At 47.3% G+C, this 22486-nt stretch overlaps 1 protein-coding gene across 2 annotated transcripts in view; it reads right to left on the bottom strand.

Annotated features, from left to right (window-relative positions):
• Positions 1 to 5845: 5845 nt before the first annotated feature.
• Socs7 (suppressor of cytokine signaling 7) overlaps positions 5846 to 22486 on the bottom strand; it is a 37330-nt gene continuing 20689 nt past the window's right edge. For both annotated transcript variants that reach the window (XM_036194831.1, XM_036194832.1), the window contains 3 exons: positions 15684 to 15819; positions 15107 to 15257; positions 5846 to 10927 (listed from right to left, as the gene is read on the bottom strand). In XM_036194831.1, coding sequence (XP_036050724.1) covers positions 15137 to 15257; positions 15684 to 15819 — 257 coding nt within the window. In that variant the 3' untranslated portion in view covers positions 5846 to 10927; positions 15107 to 15136. The remainder of the gene's footprint in view (positions 10928 to 15106; positions 15258 to 15683; positions 15820 to 22486) is intronic.

Here is a 22486-nt window from a genome sequence, read left to right as displayed (position 1 = left end):
CCCTAATGAACACCCAGCTGGTTTATTTGGTATTGAAGTTGAACTCGCCAAGCCCTCCTATACCTCCATACTGCAGGATGTTAGGAGCTTTGCTCCTAGGAGAGCAGTAGAGTCCCAGAAGCACCCCCATCCTTGACTGGCACCACCCACATCCAGCTGACTGGCCTCCCTCAGCTAACTACCATGCCCTCTAGGTGGCCTCATGGCCCCAGTCTGCTACCCAAGGGTCCTACTGGCTGCCTGGGGAGGGAGGGCAGTCTTGGGTAGTGTCACAAGGCTATGGGGTCAATGGACCCTTTGTCCCTTTATATGAAGTCTGTCCTGGACTTAAAAGACAGGAGTGCCAGCAAGCAAGCTTGTTCCCACCCCCAACTGGCCTCTTCCAGACTCTGGTGGAGCTGGACTCTGGTTGCAGAGGCCAGACTGTATTCTTTCCCATTGGCATCCCCCTCACTCTCCTTCAGTGCCCAGGAAATGAAAGCAGGGTGGCTATAGGAACCCATTTCCAAGCTCCTGAAATAGCTGCCGCTTGGCCAGAGCTTTGTAAGGTCTGTCCCTAAAGATATCGGCTCTGGCCAAATTCACGGTGGCTTGATTGTGAAACCCCAATGTCAAATTTTCAACACACTCCAAAGCAGGGGGTGGAGGTGGCACACACCTTTAATCCCAGCAATCAGGAAGCAGAGGGAGGCAGATCTCTAAGTTTGAGGCCAGCCTGGTCTACAGAACAAGTTCTAGGACAGCCAGGACTACACGGAGAAACCCTGTCTTGGAGAAAAACAAACAAACAAAACACACTCCAAACACCATAGATTTACAAGTAGAGTCCTTACAAAGAGGAGTTGTGCCAGGCGGTGGTGGCATATGCCTTTAATCCCAGCACTTGGGAGGCAGAGGCAGGCGGATCTCTGTGAGTTCGAGGCCAGCCTGGGCTACCAAGTGAGTCCCAGGAAAGGCTCAAAGCTACACAGAGAAACCCTGTCTCAAAAAACCAAAAAAAAAAAAAAAAGAGGAATTGTACCATCCAGCATCTCTGCCCAGCCTTTGGGGTCATTACATGTAGCCCTAGTTAAAGCCCATAAAACTATCTTACCTGGTGGGGGTTAGGGGGACCTCTGGACACACTCTTACCCTTTTGCACCCTGCTTAAGCCAGAGTCTGCAGCAGCAGCACCTCCTGAGGGTAGAGCAGTGGGGAAATGGGCCGGCATAGCCAGCCAAGCCACTTGGTAGGAAGCTTGCTTCAGCTCTTTTCTCAAATTAAAAGACAAGAAGACACTCTTGCCTCCTAATGAGTGTGTTGGAGTGCCTTTCAGGTTCCTTATATTTTTTAGGCAAGGTCTCACTTGTAATCCTGGCTGGCCTCAAACTCACTATGAAGCTCAGGCTGGTCTTGAACTCATGGCATTCTCTCCTGCAGCTCTCTCCTGACTGCTAGGATTGCAGGTATGAGTCACTATCTCCAAGCCCCCTTTTAAAGAAAATGTCCAGTTCCGGTCAGCATGGAATTTTCCAACTGTCTCTTGGTGACATCTGTCAAAAGGAAAACAGACCAAGATCCGTGTCCACGGTCTGCCTGAATGGCCCTGTGGTCTTGGACAAGTATTCTCACATCTCTGACAGAAAACAGGTGGCAGTAACCCTGCTTCACGAGATTGCAGAAAAGATCACACAAGAATATGGGCAGAAAGCACTGGGTCCACACAAATGAGACACACACACACACACACACACACACACACACACACACACACACACTTCATACTTCCTGCAAGCGTTGAATTAATTCAGCTTATGTTATTTTTAGCCTTAGAAGCAGGAGAACGTTTCTGACCTTGTCACTCAGTTCTGATATTCCGTATCCTGCTATGCCACCTGGTGTTCCTTTTCGGGGGACTACCTTGATACAACCTACTCTGCCTTCCTCCCTCTAATGGGGTGTCAGGAACCCTGGAGGGAGAGAGGGTGGCCCAGGAGGGAGTGGGAAGGATGAGAGGAAAGCAACACTCCTGCACCTGCTTCTTTGAGAACAAAGCCAAGCATGATGCAATCTGGCCTGGTGCAGCTGAGGCTGCCAGACCGGAGAGGGAGAGTGGGTGTCAGTCGGGAAAGGTGGCAGGCACCAGAGTGTACACAGGTGTCCCTGGACGCCTTACTCGGGATTCACAGCCAGTCACGGGGAGGCCCCTTCCTAAGACTCCTGGATCCCTCCTGAAGCTCCTCCCCCAGGGTCTGGTCCCTCCCCAAATCCTTGCAGCTGCTTCCTAGGCGGGAGCTTGACATGATGCAATGGAGACCTCAGGGCAAGCAGCCTTCTCCCCTAGGCGAGGGCTAGGCAGGAGGCCCAGGAGTAGCACAGGCCCAGCTGGCCTTCCCCAGCAGGCCTCAGGGTACCTGTTGTCCCTTGTCATCTTAGAGAAAAAAGGGCATATCCTCCAGAGGAGGTGGGAAGAAAGACTGGGGGAGACCCAAGGGCCAAGCCTGGCAGGAGTCCCAGCATCTGTCACTGGCCATCATCAAGCCAGCCAGTGGGGCAGGCTGTAAGAGTGGCACCCACCAGTGTGAGGTTGTCCACCTCAGCTCTGCACACCACCAGTGAGTCTAGAAGACATAGCGCTCTCTGCACCTCAGAAAGGCGTTTTGTCCCTCATGTATAGTCAGGCAGAGGATGTGGGACAAGCCAGGGTCCCTGACTGGCCCAGGTGAAATCTGGCCGCAGAAAAGGATTGGAGATGCAGTTTGTTTTTTATCCCAGCCTCACCCACCACTACCAGCCTGAGAGTGCAGCTGGGTGGCCTGGCTTAGAGCAGCCACTAGGTGGCAGGAGAAGCTTGAAGGCTCACCTGGCTTCGTCCACTCCCCCCACCCTCGGCCCCACAATCCCCAGAACCATGTGACATGAAGTTCCTGTCTTGCATCCAGCAGCCGCCTTGGAGTTCCCTTCCCTGTTGAAGGTTCCCTGCTCAGTTCAGTCTGGCCAACCCTCGTCCCTGTTACAGGTAGGCGTTGGCACCCACAAGGTGCATCAGAAAGGGGCATGCCCTGTCCTGATCATGCTTCTCTTCAACCACTTGGAGGAGATCCAGCCTGATGCCAGGCGAGTTCAGGGGTTGGCAGTGTGACTGCAGCCCAGAGCTCTCGCCAAGCCTGAGTCCCAGCTCACCACACTCAGCTACTCACACATGCTGGGTTCTCCCCTGGCCATTGCGGCTCAAAACTCATCCAAAGGTGCTTGCTTCCTTCCGGTCCAGTCTGGTTCCCATCCCAGCCCCCTATTCAAAGCCCAGAGGTGATTTCAGCCAGGAGGGTATGTCTGTGATGCTACCCCCCAGTTTTTTGTTTTTCGAGACAGGGTTTCTCTGTGTAGCTTTGCTCCTTTCCTGGGACTCACTCTGTAGCCCAGGCTGGCCTCAAACTCAGAGATCCGCCTGCCTCTGCCTTCAGAGTGCTGGGATTAAAGGTGTGTGCCACCACTGCCCGGCCTAGAAGGAATTTTTTTATTTTTTAATCATGACATGGAGACTTGTTATTAGTTAATGAATGCTCGGCTTTATCTTAGCTCTTGTTTTAAACTGTTTTATCTACATTTTAAGATTTATTTATTATGTATTCAGTGTTCTGCCTGCATGCTAGAAGAGGTCACCAGATCTCATTATAGATGGTTGTGAGCCACCCTGTGGTTGCTGGGAATTGAACTCAGGACCTCTGGAAAAGCAGCCAGTTCTCTTCACCTCTGAGCCACCTCTCCAGCCCCCACCCCACCCCTTCTCTTGAGCCTAGATTTCTCCTACTTGTTTTTTATGCTGGCTAGTCCCACCTATCCTTTGTCTGCCTAGCTATTGGCACTTCAGCTCTTTACTAGACCAATCAGGTGCAAAGTGAAACAGCAACACATCTTTACATAATTAAACAAATGCAGCAGAAACAAATTTAACACATCTTTACATAGTTAAATACTCCACAACATACAGGGTCTCACTATGTAGCTTTGGGTGTTCTGGAACTACGTAGACCAGGCTGGCCTCAAACTCACAGAGATCTGCCTGCCTTGGATTACCTAGTGCTGGGATTAATGGTATACGCCATCATGCCTGGCTAGAAGGAATTATCTTGTTAAAGATTTATGTGTATGAATATTTTGTCTGCATGTATATATCTGTGTGTCTGGTGCTTGTGGAGACCAGAAGAGGACATCAGACCCCAGGAACTGGAGTTATAGATGGTTGTGAGTCACCATGTGGGTGTTTGAGAATCCAAACCTGGGTCCTCTGCAAGAAGAAGTACTGTTAGTCAGTGAGCCATCTCTCCAGCCCCGAGATTTTTTTGAAAGGATGGCAGGAAAACAGAAGGCAAGATCACTTGGGAAATTGCTGAAATTATTTGGATAAAAAGGGAGGATACTCAAATTCATATATGGCAAGGTTTTTGATTTGTTTTGTTTTCCTCAACAGTCCCAGCTTCGATGGAGACCTGAGTATAGGTTAATGGTGTAAAAAAAGAAAAAAACCCTTCTGAATCCTTTGGGAAGGAATCCCAATGACAACATGACAACTCACTTGTGAGCTTGAATGAACTCTTTGTGCTTTTGGTTGAACAAGAGAAAAATTATGGGTGCTCATCCAATTGTCACAAATATGCAGAAGAGTCATGAGGTGTAAGATGCTCATACTGAGATGTGGGAGGAGCCAGGAAAGATGGAGAAACACTTTCCTTAGGTCCCCACCCTCCAACGAGGATTATGGGACGGAACAGCAGGAGGATCTTCTACACCGTTCCTTGCCATAGACTTGTAAGTCAAGCATGTACATGATGAGCTCTGCCATGGTAGGGGATGGGACCACCTTTGGGACAAAAGGTAGTAGCCGCAGTGGACGAGATCTCAGGAGGTTAAGAGGTAGTTTCAAGTTGTAGAGTGAAGAACATTTTGCGCCTAAATTTACAAAGGGATGCTTGCTCATCTTCTGAGGGTTTTATGGCCCAAGTCAGAGGGGTCCCAGATCTAGCTTTCCTAAGCTTAGAGTCCAACAGGCCTGACCATGTTGAGTGATCTGGAATTACAACAATGAAAATTAGTGCTACATTTGCAAAGTAAACTCTGATAACACAATTCAACACTCTAGATGAGGCCTGCCAAGCTCAGGTGCTTCTGGCCAAGATCTCGTGATGGGCTCCCAAATGGCTAGTGAAGCCTCCCAGTAATACCATTGACTTGCTGTCGGTTGGAGCCACCTTTTCTTTCAAGAACAAAGGACATTTTACTCAGGCATTCCTGACATTGTCAGACTATCAGGACCGAGGAACAGTTTCATCACAAGGAGCTCCATTCCCAGAACTGGGGCCAGCAGAGACTCCTAGAGGCCCGCCTCTGACTAGCCTAGTGATGAGGCTTCCCAGAGAATTCAGCAGGAAACCTGCAGACAATTTCCAGGCAGCACATTGGCCCCTTAAACAGGAAGCAGAAGACTCCGTGGGAAAGGGTAGGTGGGGTTAGTGGCTCCCAGTACACACTGGCATCAATCAGGAAAGTGACAGCCTTGCCCAACATCTGGAAGGGCCTGCCTGGAAAAGCGGCAAGGAAACTTTTGGCTAGCCTCACCAGGATGGCTAATGCCACATAAAAGTGCCACTCCACACCCAGACAGGAAGGCTTCAGGCACCTGCCCTCTCCCCCCAAGGCTCTCTGGAATGCTCCTGCACTTTCTAGGGCAGATCTGGGCAGTGGCCATGAGCCAGGAATTTTCCCAACAACTCTAAAGATGGCACTGGGTGTGTTCTGCATGGTTGCCATGCCTGAGAGTAGTGAAGAGTCAGGAGAGAGACTGAAAAACACAAATCCCAGTAACAGATCATTTCTAAACATTTTTATTTCAAATCTCTTTTCATCCCTCCCCAAAAAGACATGGGTGGGTACAGCAATCATAAAAAGGAGATACAAACACAAGGGTCAAATGTCTCCCGCACTGACACTTACAAAAACTGGGAATTATACACAGGGTTTCCAAACAGGACCTGCAGCAGCTACTAATGTCCCTTTACAAGAGTCAAACATGCCTATTAATACAGTATTTACAGACACCCCATTCTGGAACTAATCTACAGGACATCCCAACACCCACCCCTCTATGCCCAGAAAAATACCAAAACACACCCAAAGTGCATTTGTTATGTTTATATCAAAACATCTTTCCCTCTCCCCATCCCACCCCAGACCCCCCACCCATTTAAGATTGGCCTGCAAGTCTATTTTAACCATTTAGTTATTTTTATACTTTATGAAAATAAATTATACAGCAACTATTTTAATAAATTAAGCACAAAAAGGGAGAATAAAGGAGGAAAACTAAATGGGAAGACAAAAACCAGGCCACGCTTTGGCTCGGAGGGCAGGGGTGGCTAAGCAGGACGGAGTGGTTGCAGGGGTATGGCTCCCCTCTGGTGAAGAACCCCCTAACCACTGAGTCCAGAATGACACCTCTCAGCACGCAGTCTCTGAAAAACTACCAGAATGCACAGTGCCTGTGCCATGCAGCACCAGTGTGGGCGTCTCAAGGTCTGGCCTGCCCAGAGCGGCCTGGATCTTGCCTGTCCCTCTTGGGAGCACCAGGGATGGAATGGTCAGAGCAGCCCACTGTCCACTGAACAGTGTGCACAGCAGGAGTCCCCCAGGTGGGCTGAAGAAGAATGTCTTGGTTTCCCTCTGTCTCCAGAAGCAGCTGCCATCGCAGTCCAGCTGCGACCCAACGTTGCTGTCTGCCCACTACAGCTGGCTGGCTGCTTTCACTGACTTCTCAACGTCTCTTGGCATTGTGAGGAGGATCAGTGGGCCTGGAGCAGCTCCAGGGACCCTCAACCCTCTGAAGATGAAATGGGAGTGAAGGCATGTCACACACTCAGCATGCAGGATTGGCTTTCCGGGAGGTAGATGAAGTGGGAAGGAACAGGACAAAGGACAGGAAAGACAAGAGGACATGGGAAGCAACGAAAGGTCAAGGACACATGGAATCTGCACATGAAGAAAGGCCCCTTCTCTGGCAGATTACAGAACCAGCACTCTATTTTCAACTGCAGTCCCCAGTCCCAGAGCTCTCGCTGAGTCGATCCCATCTCATCTAGCTTCAAGGAAGGCCTCCTGGCACTCTGTACTGAGTACAAAGGCTCCAATGCCAAAACAGGATGTACCATGGGGACTTGCAGACTTGATTCTTGTGGCCCAGTAATTCTACAGCTATCATAATGGGGCACACCTTTCTTTCTTTCTTTTTTTTTCCTTTTTTTTTTCTTTTTAATAAAAAAGGTTTTACTCCCCAGGAGCAAATAAATCATTTTGAACTACTGATAAACACTGCTGCAGTGAAAAGAAAGATGGCTACATGTATGCAATAGCACAAATTTAGTGTGAGGACAGCTGTGTTGATGACTAGAAATAAAAACCACTTACCTACTCCCCTCTTCCCATAAACCAAACCAAGAGGATTCCCATAGGGAAAATGTCGAACTCAAAGCTCTTCCCCTCCACACAGGGGCATGCCATACTCTGAAAGTGGAAAACAAATCCTAGTCCCCGCTAGTGAAGATGTTCCCAACACCCCAACTGCAGACAAGACTTCTACAACCTTATATCTCAGTGACTTGACCTCTGACTCCTGGGCTCAAAGGTCAGGAGAGGCAACAGGGAAGGAAAATAAATGTCTTACCTGGGGAAGTTTCTCCTGTCCCTACTTCCCACTGGGGTAGGGACTTCCAGCAGGCTATGCCCTTCTAGGAGCATGGGGAAAGGCTGAAAGGGTGGTGGCCCCCTGGAGACCTTCCTGGAGCTAGACTGAACTATTCCCCAGTCCTTATGGGATGTGCCTCAGAGGGGAATGTGCCAACATCCCATCACTACTCCCTGCTTGGCCTAAGTGACCATGGGAAAGAGAAACAGGAACTAGGGTCACTTTCAAGTTTGTCTAGAGGCTGGCACTGCCATCTACATTTACTTCACCCTGGCATCAGCCTAAACTTCCAATCAGGACAGCTGGCCCCAGCCAAGCCCTTGCTCTCCCCATGCCTATGCTCCCGCACAAACATGCATTTCAAGTAAATCTGGGTTGCAACAGTAGTTGTCACTAGCTTACACTGGCACATACCCGTCTTGAAGAAGGTTATAATAGATCAGTTATAAACAAGTGAAGGTTACATACGCTGGGGCTGGGAAGGAATAGTGACTCTCCCAACCACAACTCAGAAATCCACAGCAGGTCTCTAGAAGTGATGGCCTTTCATAGTTTGTGACTGACACAAAACCACCAAAGACAAGTGAGTCCTTTCCGTGGACTGCATTTCCACTAGCACTGTCCAGCATGGGCAAAGGGCGAAGGCCAATGCTGACTTCTGGCCTTGCTCCTGCCCTCTTCTCCAGCCAGCCTGAAGTCCAGGCAACTGCCTCAACTGCTCTCCCCAAACATTCTCTTCTACACAAGGTCTCCCAGGTGCCAAGTCATGCCTTATAGAGCTGTCTCCCACAGTGCTCTGTTTTGCAGTCCACTCTGCCAAGGAAGGGTCAGACCAGTTGGGCTATGTCTGAAATACATGCAGATCATGTCCACTGTGCAACACACTTTCCCAGAACAAAAAGGGTGAGGCTGCCCATGCTTGGCAGCAGGTCTGGTTTGCACCAGAATGTAAAGTCTCCACTGGTACCACAGAGGTGTCTGCCGACTTCTGGTTTTGCCCTCCACCACACCCTCACACCTCCTTAGCCTTCAGACCTGATGAACTAACTATTGGGAGGTTTCAGTCTAGACCTTCGCAGTCAAGTAGGACTCGATGATGCTATTTAAGGCGGTCGCGTACTTGCCACGCAAAGACTTCTCCTTCTGTACTTTAGTTTGAGTGCTCTGTTACACTGCCTGCCTACAACCCAAAGCCCCGTCACCACAGAGCTTTCCTAGACTGGCTGGTCTACCCTGATGACGCCCACTCTGTCTTTAAAGATGGTCCTTGACCTTCTGCTGTGATGAGTGCTCTCCAATTGCCTCCTATGCAACAGTCACTTTGCAGTTCCCTCAGGGAAGGGATCTTCTCCTCATATGTCCTTCCACACTACCTAGCTCAGAGCCATGCAGACATAGGATGAAAACTACTTTTTCAATTATGGGTGGCTGAAATTGGAGACGGAATCCCTCCAACCTACAGATTAAACACTTGAAGATCTCTGTGGATTCTAGATTTGGGGCTCTATTGAAGAGTGGCCCTTTTTGTATGTATGATGGTGAGTGACCTGGACCCTCCGGAGGCAGAACTTACAGTTATGCCAATCGCTGAATCAGGATCTTGCTGTTGGTAATATGACCTCAAGAAGGAAGAGTACCATGAGACCTGACACAAGCGGGCTAGAAAACACATACACAATTCATTTCTTTACAGCCTGCTAAGGAAGCACATTTCCTTTCTGGTTAGCTAGAGGAGGAGGAAGGTGACTGACTCCATGCAGAGGGAGCCCACAGGGCTTCACCCTAAACCACCCATAACTCCAAACCTGATGTTCAGTTTGTTACATAAGGCAGATACAAGCAGAGAGAACTCAAAAGGCTGTCATGTGGACACTACAGGAACATAAGGAAGACCCAACAGCCCACCATCCATCTTGACAGTTACTTCTCCCAGAGGACCTCTTTAGGAGAGCACGTTTATGTAGCCTATGACTGGCCATGGCCAGCCTCAGACACAGAGACAGCTCAAGCACTCAAGTCCTTCCCTCTTTCACAGCCCTCTGGAAAACAGGCAACTTTCAAACTAGCATCTGACAAGACTTCCCAGTGAAGGAGAGCAATGGGGTCTGACTCAGGAAATGGCCGCGCTGCAAGAACGAATGTGGAAAATGAGGAAGCCCTTGCCACCTCCCATCCCAGAGGTGGGACGATGGTGATAAATCTATGATTGTGAGACTCGACTCTCCATTAAGGCTGAGACATGAAGGCTCCTTCAGAGACACAATAGCTGTTTCTCACTTCCTCCATATTTCCTCTCGCTAGCTGACAGACAGATGGGGTAACGCTGGCTCCTCAGCTGTAGGCATGCTTTGCCATGAAGAGCCTGGAAGCATGCTCCATTAACCTCAGCAGCCTAGACTGGAGCTCTGAACAACAGCCCAGGTGACAAGAAACACCACTGCTCTGACAGCTGGCGGAAGCAATCCAAGTGGTGTTATAACCAGAGTGAAATGTAGTCACTGGGGAAGGGGTGAGGATGGAGGGGGTTTGCCTCGGGTCTCTGAGCTTAAGGAATTCAGCACAACAAAATGAACAACGATTCCACAAGATGCGATTCTGAAATCAGGTTTGTAAACCTTAAAAGGACAGGAGTGGGGAGTCACCACCCCAGCAGCGAGCAGGGCCAGCCTCTCTTTCACCCACCACCCTTCTCTTCTCTCCTACTGAAGCTGGAGACGAGAACCTTCAGAAACTACCAATCACATCTTCTCTGCTTCTCTGGTTCCCCTGCCCTCCTTCAGGTTCACAGAAAGGACTTCAAGGCTGCCTTTGGCGCCAGCCGAACCTCCAGCCGAACCTCCAGCCTTCCCTCACCTTTTCCCTGACCTGCCCATCCCAACACCACTTTCAACCCAATGGGTATAAACCCCAGCTGCCTTCAACTGAGTTTTCTACACTGAGAAATGTAAATAGCAAAACATAACTTCTGAAAAGAAACAGTGTTAAGACTTCTTCCAGTTTTCCAAGGAGCTCATCTCTGGGGTGCACAGGGTTGGGTAGAACGGGGAGCCCCACTTGGAGGGTGGTTGTGTGCTTCTTCCAAGCCCCAGAGCTGCAGGGGAACCAAAGTCTGTGCCAGGAATCACAACCCTCTCTCTTCTCTCTTTCTGCCAAGTCCTTCTTTTGTGGTAGCTTCATTTGGTTCTTCAGACTGGAGCTTGGCAACCAATATGCCTAGGTAAAAAGGGAAACAAACCAACAAAAACCACAGTTCAGACACAGTACAGAACCAAAGGGAGTGAGAGGAGAACAGAGCAGCCACTGTCGGCGGGAGAAGAGCAGCCTCAAAGCAGAATGGCAGCCGGACAACCAGATGCTTCCATGAACACTGTAACAGCAGATGTGCCAACTGCCTCTGTTCATGTTGCTCCTCGTTCTGTCTCACAAAGCCACAAAGGACATAAACACTCTTCCCTGGGAACCCCCCCAGGATTTCTTTCAGCTGCCCACCCTAACACTCTTCCCTGGGTTAATTGTATTTTCAGTACAATTATGTCCCCCCATATGATGATGTCTGGAATCCCCAACACCCGAGGCCTTCTGAATGTGCTCCTATTATTGTGGGTTTCCTGCAGGGCACAGCACCCACAGAAATCATGTTCTAACTGAAAGATCCTATTATTTCTCAATAGGGAGTTGGAGACATGGCTCAGAGGTTAAAAGTGCTTACTACTTTTGCAGAGGACCTGAGCTCGGTAACCAGCACCCACATGGTGGCTTATTAACCCTTATTAACTCTGTTTCCAGAGGGTGTAAAGCCGCCTTCTCTACAGGCTTCTATATGCATAGGTGTACATTAAATCAAGAGTGTGTGCGCGCGCGCGCGCGCGCACACACACACACACACACACACACACACACACACACACACACACACAATACTTGCTGCTCTTCCAAGATCCAAGTTCAGTTCTCAGTATCCAAGATGGGGAGTGGGAGTGGGGGCGGTTTAACAAGTACCTGTAACTCCAGAGCCAGGGAACCTGACACCCTCTTCTGGCCTTTCAAAGTACCTGCATTCATGTCTACACACTCCTTTACAGTAACATAGTTAAACAAAACCTTTAAAAAAAAGGAGGGGAGGAGGGACAGATCCTACTGCTTTTGTCTTCCATGTGCTGGGGTTACAGACATGTCACCATACCCAGCTCTTGCCCTAATGTTCTCTGTAAGGCCACCACAGAGAACTCTTCCTATATGCTTAGGCACTTGGATATGCTAGGAATTACTTCCAAGGCACACAACCTGCATGTGACTAAAGATCTGAGCAGTTTTACATCCAGACGAGAACCCTTAAGTCAGAGTTCCACAGTATTCTGAAGCAACCATCTCTTGGTCTTTGTCTTTCCCTCTGCCCCTGATAATACTCATTAGCATGACTCTCCTGCTTCCCATAACAACACAGGATCTAGGACTTCCAGAGCCCAGGAGATACACACTAAGTTTACCTCGGCAGAAAACACAATTGTGGGGCTGAAGAACTGGCTTAGCCTTTAATAACACTGGCTACTCCTCAGAGCACCCACATGGCAGTTCACAACTATTTGTAACTCCAGTTCCAGGAGATCTGATGCCTTCTTCTGGCCTCCCTGGCCACTAGGCATGAATGTGGTGCATAGAAATAAATACAGGCAAAACAGGTTGGGGATTTAGCTCAGTGGTAGAGCGCTTGCCTAGCAAGCGCAAGGCCCTGGGTTCGATCCTCAGCTCCACATACAAAAATTCAAGGAAGAGCCGGGCGGTGGTGGCGCACGCCTTTAATCCCAGCAGAACCAGGCAGATCTCTGTGAGTTCGAGGCCAGCCTGGTCTACCAAGAGAGTTCCAGGAAAGGCGCAAAGCTACACAGAGAAACCCTGTCTCGAAAAACCAAATTCAAGTAAGGAAACATGGGACAATAACTCTAGGTGTCATACTCCTCTGGAAAAGAGCAGAGAGGCCGAGAAACTAGAGCTCCCACTTTAAGGCTGCTGCTCTTGGAGCTCTGAGTAGGGGATAGGACTGAGGAACACATGAGAAGGACAAGTAGTCAGTGCTTAGAAACAGCTTTCAGGTTAACACCAAACTGGCTGATGACACTGGGATGGAAGGTGAGTATGTGCAGTAGACAGCATGGCCAAACCAACAGATCCCATAAATCCTACTTCCTACTCAGGCCAACTTTTCAATGTTCACTTTAGTATTAAGTAAGCCAGGTGTGGTAGAGCTTTTAAATTCCAGACATTAATCCCAGAACTCAGGAGGCAGAGGTAGGCAAATCTCTGTGAGTTTGAAGACTACTTGAATTCCAGACCAGCCAAGGCTACATACTGAGATCCCATCTCAAAAAAAAAAACAAAAATAAAAAACAAAAAACCTTATTAGACCACACATGGTAGTATATAGTGACATAGTAAGACCCTAGCAATAAACAAACAAATAAATAACCAACCTAGCTAGAGGAAAACTATAGAGATTAGTTTAGGTCTTGCATGGGGCATAAATATGGTTCTAGGTGATCTGACTCTTCTGGACTATATATGCACCTGTGCTCATATGTGTACCACTTCTACCCACACATAACTAAAATAAAAATAAAATCTTAAAATAAATAAATAAATAACTAGACTCCACTGGCACAGAGGTATGGTGATTATGCCTATAATCCCAGGACTTGGGGAGATGCAGGCGGAACGCCCAGGAGTTCAAGGTTAGCTAGAGCTACATGGACTATCTGTAAATAAACAGGATTAGCAAGATGGCTCAGTGGCTTAAGGCACTTGCCTGGAAAGCCTGGTGACTTGAGCTTAATTTACCATGTAACAGTGAAGGAAAGAACTCCTTGACCTCCACATGCACACACTACAACTGCTACTACCAGTAAAGACAAGAATTTCCAACAAAAACCAGTAATCAAAACAACTTACAAATAAAGAGTAGACCTCAGCAGGGCAGTGGGAAAATGGCCTCTGACTTCAACCATTGCCTCACTTATTCTTTTCTTTTTTAAAATTATATGTATATATGTGTGTCTATGTGGGCTTGTGCATGAGTATGGTGTCTTCAGACACCAGAGTAGAGTGCTGAAGCTCCCTGGAGGTGGAATTATAGCAGGTTGTAAGCTGCTGGACATGGGTGTTGGAAATTGAACTCAGGTCCTATGCAAAAGCAGTATGTGGTCTTAACTGTTGAGCCTCCTCTCCAGACACTATTTATTTATTTATTTATTTGTTTGTTTGTTTAATTTATTTACTTATTTATTTATTTACTTACTTACTTAAATTTTGGTGTTGGGGGTAGAATTTGAAACAGGGTCTCATAAAGCTGGCCTCAAACTTGCTATGTAGCTGAGGTCAACCGTGAACTCTGATCCTGTGGCCTCTACCTCCTCAATGCAGGGATTATAGGTATGTGCCACCTTGCCCAGTCTAATTCATCCTTTTGAACATTTACTTTGTGGTGGCCGAGAAAAGGCAGGCTGCTTTTTCTCATCCCCCATCTCAAGCTATGGGCCTCAGTGGAACTCTTACTAAAATCATACCTTTTGAAAATAAAGGCATACGTGAATTCCTTGCAAGTTTATCCCCCCTTGGGCTCTTGCTTTCTGTATCATGCATGCAGTATTCTGGAGATCAGCTACAGCACATATTAGAAGGCCGAATTTGCAGTCACTGTGTTTGCCTTCCTCATCTTATAGTATGCCACCCTTCCCCTACAATGGGCCTTGAGTTAATGATCCTCTTGCTGTCAACTCCCAAATGCTAGGATCACAGATGTATAACACCATGTTCAGCTTGGCTAAAATAAATAAATAAATATTTATTTATTTAGTTAGTTAGTTTTGTTTTTCGGGGCAGGGTTTCTCTGTGTAACAGCCCCAGCTGTCCTGGAACTCACTTTGTAGATCCATCTGCCTCTCTTTCGTGTTTGTCTGGTGTCCATGGAGGCTAGAAGAGGGCACCCCACCCCTTGGAACTGGTGTTACAGATGGTTTTGAGTTGCTGTATGGGTGCTGAGAGCTGAACCTGGGTCTTCTGTAAGAGACTTAGAGCTCTTAACCTGTAGGTTGCAACCCCTTTGACAAACTATCTCCGAGAATATTTACATGACGATTCCTAACAGTAACACAATTACAGTTGTGAAGTAACAACGAAAATAATTTTATGGTTGGAGATCCCTACAACATGAGAAATTATATTAAAGGTCGAAGCATTAAGATTAAGAACCACTGCTTTAAGTCTTCATCCCTGTTGTGTTGTTTTTCTTCAAATGAAGTATGTACCTATTAGGGAACCAATTATCAGATAAATGTGTGGGTCAGAAGTACATACAGGTCAGAAATATACTCAGGAAGTAAAAAGGCAGAGTGTTCCTACCTTTATGTTGAACAGCAGAGACCCTCGCTGCTACGTGGAGGGTTCCACCTCTTGCTTCTGTCTGGAAATGAGCTGCGCTTCCTTTAGGGACAGGTACACCTCTTCCTGAGGATCATAGTAGTAGAACTTCCGAATGTAAGAGATCAGAGGTCTGTGAAAAGCAAGGAGACACAGAGTGTACTGTTTATAGAAGACACTTCTCAGAAAATTGACGGTTGTTTCCTTTAAGAAACCTCTCTTGCTGAACCCTCCCTTCTCCATTCATTTATCCGACTACAACTACTGAACAGCCTTTGCCCACCTGACCAAATTCTCACCTCACTCCTTACACACTTGTCTCCCTTATTCTACTGCACTGCACTCTGCCCAAGGCCTGCAGAGTGAGGCCAACATACACATCTTCCTCCCTTTCTGCTGCAAAAATTATACAGCTCTAGAGTTAAGTGCTAAGACACAGAAACGAAAGAACATTGCCTACAAATATTTTATGCTGGGCTGGGCCTCTGGGGGCAACTTGCAAGCTTCAAAGCCACTTCTAACCCACCACCCTGCCCTAACCCTGATGACCCCATTATACTTAGGCAGTGGGAGATCCGGGATATGATCTATTCGGACAAGCTGCCGGATCCGGAATCTGCAAAGATGCTGGAGGGACTTGACATTGCTGAATCTGGACACTGGGTAGAGCAGCTGTACTGGTGTTGGTGGCAGCCCTTCAAGAAGGAAAACAAAGTAGACTCCTCAGAGAGAGTAACACAGCTACCCACAGCTCCCAGAGGAAGAGAAATGCGGGGCTGTCGTGGGGCTGTCTTGGAGTTCACGTGTACTCTACACTGTGCAAAGGCCCCTCCTAAAGGGCTATGGACAGCATCTGTGAAGTACCACTACCATATTCTACTCAAGGGAATTTAGTGTCCTCTGCTAACCTCCCCAGCAACATTCTGTTTTGATTTGGTTTTTTTCCCAGACAGGGTCTTACTACATAGTACAGGCTAAACTGATACTCACTATATAGATAGGCTAGCCTCGACCTAGAGCAATCCTCCTGCCTCAGACTCCTGAGTACTAGGACTATAGGTGTAAGCCACCACACTTGGCTTCCAGAATCACTCCTAATTGTGGAGAACAGCCCAAAAACCAAGGCCCAACTAAAGACTCCTTGGGGCCAAGGGGCCAAGCACAGGCTTGAGGTTCTTAGGAAAGGACAAGAAGCCAAGTCTCCAGAGCTGTTGGGAATGGGAGATGGTTGTTCAGCATGATCTAGCATATCCTCAACACCTGGGCTCAGGATGTTTAGTGGTACTATGGCTTGAACAGCCTTTATTACCACAAAGGATGTGCGGTGAAGTTTAGTCCTTGTTGCAGAATAATCTTTTTGTACACTGTGAAGATGTGTCTTTGTCAAGGTGCCTTCTGGATTGGTTTAATAAAGAGCTAAATGGCCAATAGCTAGGCAGGAAGTCTACATGGGACGTCTAGGCAGAGAGAACTCTGGGAAGAAGAGAGGCAGAGAGGCCATGGAGATTCGGAACGAGTCAGACATACAGAATGGGATAGAAGTAAAAGCCATGTGTAGACTGTAGATTTAAAAATATGGGTTAAGTTATAAAGTTAGTGGAAGAAGCCTAAGCTAAGACCGAGCTGTCAGAACTAGTAAGTCTCTGTGTCATTATCTGGGAGCTGGCTGGCAGGACAGAAAGCCTCATTTCAAGCCCTCTCTGTAGCAGTGTTGTCGGAGAACACGCTCTGAAAGGCCCCACAAGATTCCAACTGAAAGCAGAAAGGAGGGCAGAGGAGGGTGGAGCTGGTATCAAAGGCGCCATTCCTGCACCTGTCTTCCCAGGCCAGCTCTGCATCTTCCTCCTTCACTCCTCTCCTTCCCACCCCTGAAGCACGAGGCTGGGTTCCAGGAACAAAGATGAGGAGATTTCTGAGAGAACTACAGCAGCCTGAGCAAGCTGAGCTCAAGAGCCTGCCAGGCCCCACAGCAGACACCCCCACATGGGTCAGCAAGTTCTCTGCTAGGGAAGGCCACAGAAGCCACCAAGAATGGCAGGACACTGAAACACATTCAAATGAAAGAACAATGTCCTGTTTCCATAAATGAAGGGGCTATGGAGAGTAGGAGAAGCAAACTGAAAACCAGACTGAAAAGTCACTGAAGGAATGCTGTTTTCTGCTTTTCCGAGACAGGGTTTCTCTGTGTAGTCCTGGCTGTCCTGGAACTCCCTCTGTAGACCAGGCTGGACACAAACTCAGAAATCGACTTTGCATCCCAGAGTCCTGGGATTAAAGGCATATGCCACCACACCCAGCTAAGAATTCTTTTCTTAGCCACAGTCCTATTCAAAGAAATACTGCAGACAGGACTGGAGAGATGGCTCAGCAGTTAAGAGCACTGGCTGCTCTTCCAGAGGTCCTGAGTTCAATTCCCAGCAACCACACGGTGGCTCACAACCATCTACAGTGGGATCTGATGCCCTCTTTTGGCATAAAGGTGTACACGCAGACAGAGCACTCATACATAAATATATATATATATCTTTAAAAAAATGAAATACTGCAGACACAACTGGTTAGAAAATACTAAAGGCAGCCTGCCTTCAGTACCTGCTACACCTAAAGGAAAAGATCGTGGTATGGCTCTGCCACAGCAAAGGGAACCTTGGGAGAAATGTTCTTCTTAGGTGGCTCCTGTGAGCACCTGTCTTCTGGGAAAGGGTATCTCAGACAGCCAGTGCTGATTTATACATGACCAACCTCTGCTAGACACCTCACCCTGACAGACTAAGGCTCCTATTCTGAAGGTCTTTCGTCTTCCTCCCCCATCCAGGTGGCTGGTTTTTTTTTTTTTTAATTTTATTTTTTAGTGTGTGTTGTGTGTCTCTATGGCCCCCACTGCTAGGAGGCCAAACATGGGTGTCAGAGACCCTGGAGCTGGAGTTACAGGCATTTGTAAGCCACTGGGAAGATAAACCCTAGTCCTTAAAAACAGCAGACGTTCTTAACTGCTCAGCTATCACTGCAGCCCCTTTCTTCAGGTTCTGTTGCTTTGTTTTGTTTTGCTGAGGTGAGGGCTCATATAGTCCAGGCTGGGCTCCTTCCATTTCTACCTCTCAAGTACAGGGAAGCAAGCAGGCAAGGAGGAAGGGAAATGGGGAGACAGAGAGGGAGGTAGAGAGGGATAGATAGAGGGAGGGAGGAGGGATAAATGGGAGATGAGTAACATAAAAGAGTCAATTTTTAGAAGAGGAAAGATTTCTTTGGCTTCTGGTTTTGGAAGCTCCAGTTCACACTTGCCTGGTCCCACTGCTTTTATGACTTCACAGTGAGGCAATACAAGGTCAGCAGAGGAATGCGTCACATGAAACTGTCTTTCAAAGGAGAGCATCAAGAAAGGAAAAATCACAGCTGTGGTCCTGGCATGGTGATGCACCCACTCAGGAAGTAGAGCAGACTTGTCTCTGAGTTCAAGGCCAAGGCTAGCATGACCAACATAGATAGACCCTGCCTCAAATTAAAAAGACAAACAAGAACTCAAAACGACAACACAGAATGAGAGACTGTAGTTGCAGGCATGGTAAGAGATTTATACAAAGAATGTATAAAGAGTTGGGCGGTGGTCGTGTATACCTTTAATCCCAGCACTCACAGGGCAGAGGAAGGCAGATCTCTGTGAGTTTGAGGCCAGCCTGGTCTACAAAGCAAGTTCCAGAGCAGCAAGGACTGTTACACAGAGAAACCCTGTCTTGAAAAATAAAAGAGAGAGAGAGAGAGAGAGAAATATACTATGTAAATAACTCAATAATAAAAATAATATAGCCGGGTGGTGGTGGCGAGTGCCTGAAATCCCAGCACTCAGGAGGCAGAAGCTGATGGATCTCTGTGAGTTCGAGGCCAGCCTGGTCTACAAAGCTAGTCCAGGACAGGCTCCAAAGCTACAGAGAAACCCTGTCTCGAAAAACCAAAAAAAAAATTTATTTTATATTATTTATTTATTTATCAGTTGAAAAATGAATGAAGTAGGGGTACTCAGAATAGTGCAGTGGTAGAGCACCTGCTTAGCATGAGCAAGGCCTTAGTTTGATGCCCAGCACCCCAAAATGAATGAATGAAATTTGAAACGGGCCTCTGACTATGCTTGCAGAGGTCATCTTGTTACAGTGAGAAGGAAAGACCCACCCACTAGTCTGCAAATACAGAAAGAGAGCTGAGTAGCAGCATGCCTTTAATGCTCTATTCCTGGCTAAGGAGAAAACGTAACCAGCTGCTTCAAGCCTCTGCTACCTTGACTTTCCCATCATGATGGACTATATTACCGGACTCAACTGTGAGCTAAATGAACCCTTTCTCTTTTGAGAGATGGCTCAGCAGTTACAAGTACTGGCTGCTCTTCCACAGATTCGATTCTCAGCAACCACATGGCAGCTCACAACCTTCTCTAACTCTAGACTCAGGGGATGTGATATCCTTTTCTGGCATCCTTGGATACCAGGCATACATGTGGTACACAGACATACATGTAGGCAAAACATCATACACACTGTGTTGGCTAGTTTTCTGTCCACTTAACCCTAGCTAGAGTAATATCAAGAAGGGAACCTCAACTGAGGAAAGGCCTCCATAAGATTGGGCTGTATAGGTAAACTGCTTTGGCTGTGGGGCATTTTCTCAATTAGTGACTGATGGGGGGGGCACATTGTAGGTGGTGTCACCCTTGAGCTGGTGGTCCTGGGTTCTATAAGAAAACAAGCTAAGTAAGCCATGAGGAGTACGCTAGTAAGCAGCACTCCCCCATGGACTCTGCATCAGATCTTGCCTCCAGATTCCCACCTGGTTTAAGTTCCTGCCTTGGTTTCCCTCAAAGGACTGTGACTCAGGATAGGTAAGTCAAACAAACTCTTTGCTCCCTGTGGTAGTTTGGATGTAGCTCATTGGGACTGGCACATTAGGTGTGGCCTTGTTGGAGGAAGTATGTCACTGTGGGGATGGGCTTTGAGGTCTCATATATGCTCAAGATACCGCCCAGTATCTAAGATCACTTCCTGTTGCCTGCCATAGATAGAGGACTCTCAGCTATCTCTCCAGCACCATGTTTGCCTGCACAACGCTATGTCCCACCATGTAGTAGGACAGGCCCATAGGGTCCAGGAAATTGGCTCAAATCATGCCGAGTCTACCTGAGGGCCTCGCAATAGGCATCGTTGGAGTTACTTATCATGCCCAGCCAATGAGGGATGACCACACAATGCCACCAGATTAGATGCTGGGAAGGGGGTAGATAAGGCCTTCCCCGATACTCAATAACGAGTTTGCTGGTGTCTGTGTCATTGACACTGCACCTTCTCACCCCCTCCCCTGAGGAAGCCGTCAGGATCCAGCAACAACACCACGATGATAATGGACGAAATCTCTGAACTGTAAACCAGCCAATTAAATGTTTTTCTTATAAGAGTTGCCATGGTCATGGTGTCTCTTCACAGCAATAGAAACCCTAAGACATTACTCAAGTTGCTTTTTTCCCCTTGGTTTTTCAAGATAGGGTTTCTTTGTGTAGCTTTGGACCCTGTCCTGGAACTCACTCTGTAGCTTTTGATCATGGTGTTATATCACAGCAACAATAACCTAACTAAGACACACATATCATAAGAATAAATTTAGGGCTGGAGAGATGGCTCAGAGGTTGAGAGCACTGACTGCTCTTCCAGAGGTCCTGAGTTCAAGTCCCAGCATCCACATGGTGGCTCACAACCATCTGTAATGAGATCTGGCACTCTCTTCTGTATCCATAATAAATAAAATAAATCTTAAAAAAAAAAAAAAAGAATAAATTTAACTTTCAAAGAAAAATAAACAATTCTTTTAAGTTGCTTTTTATATTACTTTTATTGTAGTGTTTTGGTTTTTCGAGACAGGGTTTCTCTGTGTAGCTTTGCGCCTTTTCCTGGAACTCACTCAGTAGCCCAGGCTGGCCTCGAACTCACAGAGATCGGCCTGGCTCTGCCTCCTGAGTGCTGGGATTAAAGGCGTGTGCCACCACCGCCCAGCTTAATTTTTTTTCTTTTTTTTTTTTAAGACAGAGTCTCACTATATAGCCCTGGTTGGCCTAGAACTCACTTTTATTCATTATGTACATGTACGTGTGTGCCTGCCTGAGTTTACGTGCACCACAAGTGTACACATACCCATGGAACCCATAAAAGGGTCCTGGATGCCCCCTGAGCTGGAGTTACATACAGTTAGTTGTGAGACACCTAATATGAGTGTTGGGAACTAAGTGTGAGTTCTCTGCAAGAGCAGTGTGCACTCTTTTTTTTAAAGATTTATTCATTTTTATTTTATGTGTATGAGTGCTCTGCCTACATGTAAGTGCACTACATGAATGTCTGGCCAGAGGAAGCCAGAAGAGGGAGCTGGAATTAGAGACAGTTGTGAACTGCCATGTGGATGCTGAACTGGACCCCAGGTTCTCTGCTAAACCAGCAAGTGCTTCAACCACTAAACCCTACCTATGGCTTCCCTTAGACTGCTTTGGGATAGTTTACCATACCAAGAGAAAAAGTTAGAAATTGGTGCCAGGAGTGGGGTCATTGCTGATAAACCTGGTTATATGGTCTTTAAGCCACTGAACCTGTTTTGTGGCTAGAATATAGAAGAGTTTGGAACAGTGTATTTAAAAAGCTGGAAGCAGAGCTTAACTGGCCATTCTCATGGGAACTTGGAAGGCAAGAATACCAAGGAAACTTGGACAGTGGGGCCCACTCATGAGGTTTCAGAGGGGAGTAAGGACTCTATCAGGAACTGGGCTAGAAGCCATTAATGTACTGTTTTAGCCAAGAATGTGCTTTCATTCTGCTTATGTCCTGAGAACCTGAGAAAAGTTGACAGCTAATGGACTACTTTGTGTGGCATAGACCACTTCAAAATGAGAGCATTCAGGCCAGTGCTGAGAAAGCAGCTGTGATTGTTAAAGAAATCAGCACCATTGCAGAGATAGCCTATCTGCACTTGCGCAATAGGAAAGGGATCCTGAGGGAACATCTTACCCCTTGGAAGCCTATCTTGTGAAGACCCTGGTTCACTTAAGCTCATAGGCCCTGGTGCCCTTGAAAGTTGAAGTGTGTAGCCTCTTTGATTCTATAGGAGCTCACAGTTAAAGATTTTGGACTTAAAAAAAAAAAAAAAAAGGTGATGATGGGTCAGCAGGGTAGCTCAGTGGGTAAAGGTGCTTGAATCTCAGCATTATATTGTATTATAACATGGCCACGAGCATAGTAAGCACTGTCATTTTAACAGATTTATAATCACCCAGGAGATGGGCCTTGAGCATGCCTATGTAGAATAATCCTGATTATTGTAACTGAGGCAGGAGAATCAGGA

Source organism: Onychomys torridus, chromosome 8 (genome assembly GCF_903995425.1).
Source record: "Onychomys torridus chromosome 8, mOncTor1.1, whole genome shotgun sequence".
Taxonomy (NCBI): domain Eukaryota; kingdom Metazoa; phylum Chordata; class Mammalia; order Rodentia; family Cricetidae; genus Onychomys; species Onychomys torridus.
The sequence above is the reverse complement of the archived record's forward strand: the minus strand, read 5'-3'. Positions and strand labels throughout refer to the sequence as shown.